The 12387-nt window shown below is 38.6% G+C and overlaps 1 protein-coding gene across 1 annotated transcript in view; it reads left to right on the forward strand.

Annotated features, from left to right (window-relative positions):
* The first annotated feature begins 11662 nt into the window (after nucleotides 1–11662).
* Nucleotides 11663–12387, forward strand: part of PDE4B (phosphodiesterase 4B) — a 445424-nt gene continuing 444699 nt past the window's right edge. Inside the window, exon 1 of the mRNA XM_079133312.1 lies at nucleotides 11663–11719. Coding sequence (XP_078989438.1) covers nucleotides 11678–11719 — 42 coding nt within the window. The 5' untranslated portion in view covers nucleotides 11663–11677. The remainder of the gene's footprint in view (nucleotides 11720–12387) is intronic.

Consider the following 12387-nt stretch of genomic DNA (forward strand, 5'->3'; position numbering starts at 1 on the left):
TTGGTGTAAAATCAAACAATAGGAGTTATCTATTATTTCCACTGTATTAATTCTTGCTGTGACATTGGTGGTATGGGCAGATATTATATAGATCAATTCATATTAAGAGATTTTAAGGATAGAGTTGTGTGTGAGGAAAGAAGAAGAGATGGGAACATAGAAAAGTGTTTGCAGTTTCAAAGGGTGAATAAGGCAGGTGCAGTGGTAACTTAGGACATGTTGTTAATGTGAAAGGGGAAGAAAAATAGAAGAATATAAAGGAGGAGAGAGAGAATGGAATTGGGTGCCAGCAATAGAAAAAGGAGAGAGGGAGACATGGAAGATAGTGTCAAAGATGATACAAAACAAAATCAAAACATGCTAATCAAAAATCCTAACCCTCAATATACAGGGCATTGGGAAAATAACATCTTTGGAAAGAGAAACAAAAAGGCTAGAAAATGAAGAAAGAAAAAGAAATATGTATATGTGGAGTCCTTGAATCAATTAGTACACATTCAAATAAAACAAAAACCCAATATGGAAAACCAAAAGCAAAACCAAAACAGAAGAACAACAACAAATCTTGGTGAAATGTTAAGAAATTAAGGAGTCATTTCCACTGTGGAGGACAAAATAGTCAGTGAGCATATGTGTTTGCTGTTTATGCCCAAAATTGATTTTCTTTTCATTTCTTCTTGGGAGTATGGACTATGGGTTATGGTGTCCTTCCTTTTCATTGTGTTGCTTACTGAGTTGAAAGTTGAGGTTTAGGACTTCCTAGTTCCCTTATGGGGAGATTAGTGGGGATGGGCCAGGTTGTAGACTGGGTGTGAAGCAGCTGGCTGGGTCAGGCAGGCCTGGTGGCAAACTTGCATGCCAGGCAAGCTGAGTTTCAGGTGGGCGTTAAAGCTCTAGTTCATGTTCAGGGGGTCTGGCTCCAATGTCTGGGGGCACCAGCTAGCCTGGGCCAGGTGTATCAGGACTGGGATCTGGGTCCTGTGGGCTGGCAATGAAGCTGCGTGCTGGGCCAGATGGGTCTGGCAGTAAAGCAGCAGCCTGGCATGCAGGGCTATGGGCTGACTCAGACAGGCCCACACAGACCTGGCTGCAAATTCATGGATCTGGGTTTCCAGTTTCCATTGGCTTCATTGAGCTGCAGTCCCAAGATGGCTCCTGGATGGGCTCCCCATAGTCAATGGCAAGTTTTTTTTTTTTTTTTTTTTCAAGATCCATTTAATGAGTCAGAGTCTCTGATTTGGTTAGGGCAGTCTGCTCCTCCAGTCTTAGGATTTTTCACTCTAAGCCTCAGGGAGGAGTATTCCTGTTACTTGAGTTCTGGGTAGCTGAGCTAGGAGAAATGTTGCCTCACTCTAATCTGCCATCTTGCTCCTCTGTTTGTGTTAAATATATTAGGTGAAATTCATGAATGACTCTATTCCTAGGCATAGTCTAATTTTGCATCTTAAAAATAAGCATAATAAACATGGAAATCATGCTTTGAATATGCAGATATGTAAAGACTAATCAAACATGTTTCCCGTGCTTCTTTGTGCTCTATCAAGACAATATCACATTAGTTTTCCGCCTTATGTTCTTACGGTTGCTTTTTTTTCTTTTAATGTCCCCTGACCGTTCAGTAGAGTTAATGCAATGTTTGTCTCAAAATCAGGTGTCTGCTTTAGTAATCATTGCCAGAGTTAACATTTAATTAATCCAGCTAAACCAGTGAATATCATTCCATTAATTAATTTGAGGTCCTGAGAAGTTTCCTCACATTTGTGATCTTCCTCATAAGAAATTTGTCATGATGTAGTATTTATATTTCTGCAAAAGGAACATATAGAAATTTTGTGTGCTTCCTTAAGACAATAATGAACAATTGATACTTTTAGTTTTCCTTTCGTGAAAGGATAAAAATGCAATTAATAATGAATGACTAGGGTCTTTGAACCTAAAAAAGAAAACTTGGGACAAAATCTGTCTCTCTTATGCATGCCGCATGAACACATTTGGACAGTATGGCACTGGTGGACCCTTTAAAAGTTCTACAGGCAGCACTAGTGAATAAATCTCATGTTCATTAACTTAAAAACCCCATAATTTTAGATATTGAATCAAAGAAGGATTAAACTTAGAAGAAAAATATTTGCGAATTCTCATTTAAACATAAGATAAGCAGAGGCAAATTTTTATGGGTTTTTAGTCATGCTTTACAGGCACAGTTTCCTACATATAAACTAAGTTTTCCAACTCAATGTAAACTTGTATGCAATTATATGAAAGAGTAGCTGTTCACAGGCTCCATATACTGGGCAAACTTCAGAGTCTTCTCTCTTTTGTTTGTTATTTTAAAAATACCTGGTTCCTTTGTGGTTCTGAGATCCCACTTTTGTTCCTAAAGACCCTTCACACCTTGGCTGAACTACCCTCTTTTGCTGCTTGTTTCTGATAAATGATGCTTGTCTGCTGCTGCCAAGAGACAGCAGAGGATGATGGCTGTTGTGGTAAGTTCCGCAAGCATACTGCCTGGGTGTGAATCCTGCCTGCCTTCTCCCAGATGAGTGAGCCTGAATGAGTCATTTGCCCCTTCTGTTTGTCAGAATTCTCACCTTTAAAATAGGGATAAACAAATGTGAGAATTCCATGAGTGGGCACACTTAGGGACTACAGTGTAATACCTGTGGCAAAAGTTACTAACTCCCTATCACAAGGATAAGAATATGTATCCTGTCAATATTTAGTATCTGTGAGCCGATATTCACTGTGTCTTCTGATTCTATCTCCCGCCTCCTCCTAGCACTGCCTTCGGGAGCTCATACTTTTAGTGCATCTAGGAAGAGGCATGGCACCCATTTTGTTTATGCAAATATTTTTTCAGCAAATATTTATTGCCTGGCACAGGGATTCAGAATTCACTATGAACTTCTGAGATATGAAATAGGCATTCATATATGAATATCAATGGTGATAAATACAGTGAATAAGAAAATTATGAATGCATGACAATTAGGGGAAATCAGTTAAAGGCATTTTGGATGAAATTACATTAAAAGTAAAGGCAAAAGAATGACTTAGCCAGGCAAGATTAAGGATGTATTACAGTTCTGAGACAAGGCATACTGAATAAACTCTATGTTGTTAGACTGAAGAAAATGAATTAAAGGGATAATGTGGGGAAGCCAGTGGGTGCCAGAAAAGAAAGTTAAGGCAAGTTGGGACCAGATCTGTAGGGACTTGTGTTACTAAATATCACATCAAAAGTTTTGCATTATTCCTAAAATAACAGAAAGCTGCGATAGAGACAAAGTGGGGGAGTAACATAAGGACTTTGTATTGTTAAAAGATTGTTCTGGAGAAGAGCTGAGAGTGGATGGGAGGGTTTCTTTGTTCCTTCTTCACAGTGCACATGTAAGGACTGTAACCTGGTAGCTGTCCTTGATAAATTTTTTGCCTATACAGGTGGCTTTCACTCATCTGTTCACCTAATGAGCCCATTGTCTCTTCCTGTCTGCTCCTTCTTACACTGCACTGTGAGCCTGACACATGCCAAAGATGTATTCAGTATTGTAGAATGAATAAGCACTGATTCTTCTCTCCCAAGAATAAACAGTGGGTGTTTAAGGCCAAGGACTATATCATATTCATCTCTGTATTACTCACAGCCTCTAGCAAATCTCTGCTACTTGTTGGGTTCTCTCTTCCTCGCTCTCTCTCTCTCTCTCTTTAATTTTTTTAGATGTTGATGGATCTTTATTGTATTTTTTTATTTTAATGTGGTGCTGAGAATTGAACCCAGTGCCTCACACATGCCAGGCAAATACTCTACCACTGGGCCACAACCCCACACAACCCCAGCCCACTCTCTCTCTCTCTCTCTCACTCTCTCTCTCTCTCTCTCTTTTCTTTTTTTCTTTTTTTTTTTGGTCAAGGAACTAATTAAAAAGAAGTGGTCAATATTCATAATTGATGAAAATGGGGATTTTGGATCATGAATACAATTTAATATTTTATACTCACATTGAAAGTCGGTAATATTAATTCAAATCTAAAAGCAGTTATAATAGGCTTATAAAAACTACTGGATAGCTATGATGTGGCATTTGAAGATCTAAACTTAAGCATGAGCAGGTACTCAGCAAATACTTATTAAGTGAATTGAATATGTTTCCATATATTTGCTATTTCATCTGTTTTATATCATTTATAATTCATTTTAGAAGGCTGCAAAAATTTCTTAATCCTTCTTAAACCTTCCATAATCACATGTTCACTTTGATATGGTGAGAACTCAGGAATCAAAACCCTCAGATGTTGCAAGAGCTTGCAATATCTAATTATTCATTGATTTGAAGATAGGGGCTGTAGTTGGCTCTGGAATTTCCTCCAGGGGCCATGTGTTGAAGGCTTGGTCGCCAGCCCATGGTACTATGTGGGGGTGAGAAGAACCTTTAAGAGGTAGGGCCTAATGGGAGGAAGTTAGGTAACTGGGGGTGTGGCCTTGAAGGGGATATCAAGACCCTGGCCCTTTCCTTCCTCTTTTCTTTTGCCTCCTGGCCACCATGATGTGAATAGACCTCCTCCCCAAGGTGCTCCCACCATGACATACTGTGCTGCCATAGGCAGAAAGCAATAGAACAAAGTGACCATGTATTGAACCCTTTGTAAACATAAGCCAAAATAAATCTTTCATCCTTATAAATTGTTTATCTTCAGTGTTTTGTCACAGCAATGGAAAACTGACTAACACAGGAGGGCTTCTTTGTTCCTTCCTATATTTCAGATGGAAGCAAAAGGGGCTGAGAAACAAAATAATTTATGTGTCATCTTATGGTATTTTAATCTAAAAGGATTAATTAATGGTACTAGTTGCTTATTTTTTAGAATAGGAGAAATAATTCCTTAAAATTTTCTCACTTAGTGTTTACTGCAGAGAAATCTGCTAAGAAATTCATTAAGGTATAATTTACATAAGGAGAAACATGGGATTAATCTGTCACTTTCTCTCTGTTATGTTACTATTGGAAATTAATATTCATCCAAACAAATTATAAACTAAATTTTTTTTGGCAACATGGGTATTGATTTCAAGTTTGTACCTTTATTAGTAATATACAAAAAACACATTTTATTGTAGAATTTGGTTGTAAGTGGTTGTTCAGGAGACAGTTTACTCAGAGCAGCATTTAGCATAGCTGCTTTGGCATCTGATGACTATTAAAAGAATACCATTATCTCTTTGTTACTTATCATTTTCTCAGGCTAAGCTAATGGTTTGAGTTCATATTAATTCCTAACAGTTTGTGATTTTTATCTCAAAAGTCCTTAATGCTTATTACCTGATGGAACAAGCTGATTTTTTTTTTCTAAGAAATTCTTACATCTAAATGTTAGATTCAAACTGTTACGATCTTGAACAGTTTTACACAAGACATGATCTATCGCATATACTTTTCCCCCTCAAATTTGTTTGTTTACTCTTCAATATTTGCATCATCCCATTCCAACAGTTTTTTTAGGAGGAAGCATATTTGTCTGTCTTATGTATCTCCCCCATATTCAAATCTGAAAGCAACAGTAATTGAATGCAGTGGTCCAAATTTCTGAAAGTATGATGAGACCAGTATCTGCAAACTCAAGGGAGGAGTTTAGTACTCTATGTATTGAATGCAGAACTTGTTTATCCAATGTTGACTCTTGAGGGTGATTTTAATAGTTTGTGTTTGTTTCTAGTAGTTTCCTGAAATTTCATTAGAATCATAAAGTTTATAATAACTATAATCCAATTCCTTCATCAGATACTTGAGGAAGCCAAAGATCCAGAGCTCAGCAGATAGCTATACCTAGGATGTAGGGGCTGGGAGCAGACAGAGCAGTTCCGGATCCTCTTCTGTCAGCATCGCTCCCCCTGATTCATACTGCATTTGATGCTAGTCCAGACCAGAAAATGAGTCAGACTCATTTTTTTGCGCTAAACTTTATGCCAGTTATTTTAAAATGTTAAGACACACTGGTTTAGTGAAGACATTGATAATTTATAAAATCAGTAAAATTTCCAAAGAATTTAGAAAAGGATTAAGGAGAGTTATCAATTTTTAGTGAAGTTAAAGTCATTAAGAAACAAAATGAAGACATGCTCTTGCCTCATTTATTTCATCATCCTTTCCTAAGTGGGCATTTTCACATCTGAAAGGATGATGAATAGGCCATTTTCTGTTAAGCTAGAAAGGGCAACTATAACTGAACGGTGGATGGAGAACCAATAAAGTACTCCACATTCTCTAACAAGTGCTATATATAAATATGATCAGGCACCTCCTTCTGAACCCAACAGGTTCTGATACCAGTTGTTATTTTGGCAACCTCTCACTTCTCATAAATAGACTTACATAAACAGAGATGTAGGAGTAGTGAGTTATTGGTCTACAGAAAGTGAAGAACCCCTTCTAGAGATGGTGCAGGGGTAGGGTGGGGTGACTTCAGCAAGGGGAAAATAAACTTTGTTTCTTAGGAAAGGAAAAGTGATTTAATACAAGAAACAGATTATATGGTTATTGGATGATGAAAATGAAAATGATTCTCTAGGTAATCCAAAGACGAGTTAATTGCAATACCAGCTGCCATTCCTAGAGCTGAGAAGAAAAGGAGAAGGTGGTGTCACAAGGGGCTAGAAGGGCAGAGAAAGGGTCATCACTTTAGGAGCTGGGACCACAAAAGGGGGAACTGAAGCTGGTGAGCAGACCTCTGAAGGCGTGTTCAGGGGCTTGTTCTAGGTCTGTCATGAGGGAGTTTCCAAGTTGTTCACAGTCCTAGAAGGAGAGAGAGGACCCCTTCTCTCTAACCCACTTTTGGTTTCCCACTAGTGATTCCCATTGGTAGCACCTAAGGAAAGCCAGCTGGGAAGAGAAACTGTGAAATGTCGTTTGTAGTCTCTCAGCCCAGTGCCATGGAGCAGAATTTAGGATGGTTGGTTTAGGGCTGAAAGAATTTGGTAAATAACTCATGGTATCTTATTTATCCATTGGTCACTTATGCAGAAGACTTCCTGATCTGCTCTTTGTACCTTCCTGAGCAAGGAGAAAGAAAAATGGAGGTATATAGTTGGATGGAGACACAAAATAGCACCCAAGCAGCCTACACGGTATTCTGGATTAAGTGGACATTTTAGCTCAAAACCATCTGTCAATACTCCGAGAGTAGACTCTTGCACAAGGGGAACCTATCAGCAAGAGTCTTTAGTCAAGTTGAACAGGGGAGACTAGGAAAGTTCATTTCTTCCCAGCATGAAAGCTCCTATTTGCTCCTTAGGAGACAACCATCATCTGGACACAAGCCCTGGAGAAGCCATAAATGGGGAGGATGATTTTGCTGGAAAAGCAGTGGCACTTAATAGAGGACTGCAATTAAACACCCAGTTAAGCAAGACTTTTCCCATCTCCATTAGTTCTACCCTGCCACTCCTTTTTTCCTGGAGAGGAACGCAGTAAGGATGAAGACCATTCCCTTTTCTTACTCCAAGTTCTACACAGCTGAGCTGGAGAAAGGGAAGGAGTTGCAGGATTGGAGTTATGACCTCCATTGGGACTGCTATGAAGGAAGAAGAAACAGATTTTACATTGCAGATGGAATGCACTTTGTTGGAGAAAAATTAAAACCAGTTTCATTCATATCTGTGCTCTACCAAGTTCAAAATGTTCCATAGATCAATGAATAAACAACAAAACGAGACTTTAGCATGCATCATCTCCAGCATAAAAAAACTGTCTTTCAACAGGGAAAAAGTAGTATTCCTAATAACTTTAAAGTATCACCTTTATTTTTCTCATTTCTGCATGGGGTGGTTTCACCTGTAACTATAACTTAGGAAGTTTTCAATGACTTTCCTCATTCATTGAAATTCCTATGAGCCAGGGACCACTAGTACTGATACCTATAACCTGTCAAAGGTCAACTTTACATTATTACTCCAGCAGCCAGGGGTCTCTCCTTCATTTTAGATGTTAAATCTCCATGGAAAAAGGGAAAAGAGGAAATAATATGAAGAGTATAACTGTCAATGAGTGTAAGGGAATGCTATGAAGGACAGACATGGGTTTAAATGAAAGCATCTTGTAAGTGCTGACACACAAAGCCACAGGGAAAACTATTGAAAATATGTGAGAAGTGGAACTTAAGAGTCATCCTACTTACTCATCATTGTAGAAATCCTTAGAAACACTTTGTTTTAGCGGAACATATGGTGTTCTATTTATTGGAAAGTAAACTTTATACTGGAAGAATAATCTCAAATTTAGAGAACCTAACCTCTCATTTATATTTACCTTAAACTTCAGGCATTTTAAAACCTCAGTGGCTTTTAAAATTACTTCCTTTCTGTTCTTACATTATTAGAGAGCATGGTTTTAAAGAAATGGATCAACTGAACTTGTAGTTCCAACATCAAAACAAGTAAAAAAAAAAATAAAGATTATACCTTGAAAAGGTGTTAATAAGGCCCAATCAGCTATATGCTGATAGGTTAAAGATTTAGAACTATAATTTTTTTTTTTTTGCCAAAACCAGTGGACTGCCTGACTTTAGTTATGTTTCACTGCCTCGCCAAGACTTGATTTCCTTGCCTGTCATGATAATTATGCCAGCTTCATTTGGTTCTTTGCTCTTATGAGATCATCAAAATCATGTATGTAAAGTGCTTACACAGGCAAAAAGTAAGTCCTCAATTTATGTTAGTCAAAATGAAAGGCAGTAGACACCAACAATCAGGAATAATACAGCATGTATATTCCATATTCTCATTCCTCAGAATGCAGGAGCAGAGTCAGATTTTCCACCCGGGAGTGAGGACATGAACTCTCTCTGCCTCAGAGCACTCACTTTGAGATATTGCCTGTTGGTCTTTTTTAAAGTACTAAAACCATTTTAGAACTGACTAGAATTTACTCATTTATTCTTCAAACAATGATTTATGGAGACCCTTCTTACATCACTTACTGTTCTAGGCCCTGAGGGGGGATATTTTTAAATTGTCCTCTGCCTTTGTTTTTGGAGCAAGTCTAGATCAAGCAGGACCCTAGTAGGGAATGGATTGCACTCATTCCCAAAAAGAGGGAAAAGTTAGTGGAGGTAGTACTTAACTGTGGGCAGGACTGAGGATAGCAAAAAGGGGTGATGAACCACCCTGAATGTAGCAATAGTGGAAGCGCTACCAGGCCAACAGAGGGAGCTGTGTCCTACAGTAGAGGACTCGGTAGCCATTGCTGCGCTGTGGCCAACAGAGAGGGACCCCTCTTTCCTCCTGCCATGTGACCTCTTACAGCTGCCTTCCATTGGTTGAACATAGCCAGGAATCAGAAGGCTAGAGAGATCATGGACACAATCCATGGAAGGACCAGCCTCCCAGGCACAAAGCCGGATGGAGAAGAGGGGCAAGAATTGAAGGGGGGATGAGGAATGTCCAGAAAACATAGGCCTTCTTTCTTGCTCTCTTTTCTCTTGTCTTATATGGCAACAGATGTTGCCCTTTTTCTGAATATAAAAGTACTATATTTTTATTGTAGAACATTTGGGAAACTGTACTCTGACTTGCAATCCTGCTTTTCCCTAGCCGGGACGTGTTCCTGGTTGAAGGCACATGAATTTATCCAGTAAGTTCTCACATTAAAAAAAAAAAAAAATCATAAAATATAAAATTTATTTCTGTGGCTAAGACCTCAAAAAAATTCTTGCTTGACCAAAAGATGTACTGATATTCCCCTGGAACATTTTGTTTTCCTGCCTGCCCGAGCTTCCTTACCATGGCGTCTTCTATGTATTACACTCTTGGCATATTAAATTACTTTCTATATTATTGAATACTATATTGTTCTAGATTATCTCCACCAAACACATTCTACTCATTATTTAATAACAGAAAGAAAACCTCCTACCACCTTTATGTAATTTCCATTGTTATCATTAATATCTTTTTCTATGCCCACATTTTCCTAGAGGTATAGTCATTGTGTATGTCTCGTTCTAGATCCTGCATGTAGAACTAAATTTGAATCTTATTTATTTTTTAGCTTAGAAGCATAACTCCCACCTCTGGCCTCAAGTAAGCCCTTTAGAGGCTCTTGAGGTAAAATAAAGCTCAGTGATAAAATATCTACTCCTTGTCTACTTCTGCAACCTTAGAGGAAAAGCTTTAAACTCCTGTCTGCTGCCGTTCGGTCAGCAGTAAAAGAGGACAGCATTTGTGATCATTCCTTAATGTATGCTGAGGAAATTCTTTTCCTTGACATGTGGGATCAAACCCCTGAAGAGGCTGTGGTACCCTCCCCCTCACATGCTCACAAAGGCAATGGCGCCCCTCCCCCACCCTTATCAATTTTGTCAGTTTCTCTGCCAACTCCTGCATAATATAGTCAAATTATGTGTTAGAAATTCAACCCTGGTTTCCTGGGTGATGGTACAATACAACTACTTAGTATTCCTAGTCACACAGCTATGATTCCATCATGCTCCTAATCTATATATATCTTCATGTTAGAGAAGCAGACTTTTCCAATCAGGCATATATTAAGAGTTTGAATGTACCGAATGAGAAATATAGAGGAGTTTCTGAGCTCAGCCACAATACAGGACATTTTTGATACCAAGATCTTGTGAAACCACCATATGGACTAACGCTTCCTGGACTTGATAATTTTTATAGTACATCTATTTCCAGTTAAATTTTGCAAACTCAGAATTCTTTGTGTTCTCTTGTCATCTGTTGTATGACTGGACTTTAAATTTGGCCTGTTAAGCTGGAGGCTTCATAAACCAGAGGCCAGTTTTCCTCTGGAACTTGCAGAAGTTAAGGGTGAAACCTTGAATTTGGGTAATGGTATTGAGGTTCCCTGTTTTTTTCCAGTGATCTGCCCAAAACAAATGTCATGAACTACAACATCTCTACCTTAAAAGTGCCCAATTTGAGATGGAAACCAGGAAATTCAGGCTCTTTGTAAATACTGGTTGCTAAAGTTCCCTGTGATGAATATTTTCCTATATACTTACACATGTGAGAGGTTTAAACTGATAGTCACAATTGAGATTAAGATATTTTTGTCTCAGGTACAATTGTATTGTTTGACTTTCTTTTCTTCCTTTCCTCTTTTTCTTTAGATAGTATCAAGGAGTCCTATTCTTTAAATTCTAAATCTGACATGTTTTAACTGTGTTACCTCAGTCAAATAAGTTTACTGATCCCATGTTCTCTCACTTAAAAAAATGAAAATAATCTTACAGCTGTCCAGTGAATCAAATGAGATATTTTACGAGAATGTACTTTGTCAACTACTGTTTTTTCTGTGATTATGGAAAAAATCACAAATGTATGTTATATCCATATTTTTCACGATTACTGATTATTTGGGAACTTAATACTCATTCACTCTTCCCAAATGCCTTTTCAAAAATTTCTTGGATTTTCATATTTTGTGAATCTTTCTCAGCATGTCAAACTCAATCAGCTTGGACAATTGTGATATTTCTTACCCACACGCACATCGTACACATTCAAGTGTTAGTTTAGAGAATCTGTCACGTACTTTTGTTTAACTCGGGGGTACAGAACTGTACTTTTTGTGTATGTTTTTCTCCTATAGGTCGTAACAATTATCCGCCAAGCTGCATCGAATAGCTGACATCCTAAGAGGGAACACTTCCCAGCTCTATAATGAAGAAAAGCAGGAGCGTGATGACAGTGACCGAGGACTATGTAAGTAGTGAAGGGTGTAGCTGCCGAGCTCCTCCCACACCTGGTCTGTTCAGTGGAGAAATCACTGGGTAGTTCCATTCAAAGGAAGACAAGAATGTTAAATGCCACCAGTCTGTGACTGGGGGTTTCCATGAAGTGGGCATTGCCAGCACCTGGACCCAGCATTCTAAGAGATGGACAGCAGGCACCATTCCTTCTCTGCCACTTGCAGATGAACTCTTTCACAACCACCAATCTCTGCTCTGTGTTCACATCCTAACCCCTGGTTGATTCCTCTTTCCACACTGCTTGGGTTATCCATCCTTTGATGACTTTGTTCCATACATGTTCGCATGCATAGCTCACCCTTTAAAGTCACTCGCTGTGGTAGGGTCTTTGGCACCTATTTCTAAGAAGTTTACAATGTACACATCATCTAGGCCTTTGCTGTGAATGTCCTCAGATGAACAGCTTTAGCTTCACCTGGGTGTTCATTGGGAATACAGAGTCTCAGGCCACACCTCAGATCTACCAATCAATTGGTACTTTTAGCAAGATCCTAGAGTGAGTAAGTACATATATCATGTTTGAGAAGCTCTAATCTGAGTCATTTGAAGATGCCTGTAAACTTACTATTCTCACAGCTTTGGATTTGGGTCAGTTGAGGTTGAGGTTAATTATTACCTTGC

The sequence above is a fragment of the Sciurus vulgaris genome (assembly GCF_902686455.1).
Source record: "Sciurus vulgaris genome assembly, chromosome: 1".
Taxonomy (NCBI): domain Eukaryota; kingdom Metazoa; phylum Chordata; class Mammalia; order Rodentia; family Sciuridae; genus Sciurus; species Sciurus vulgaris.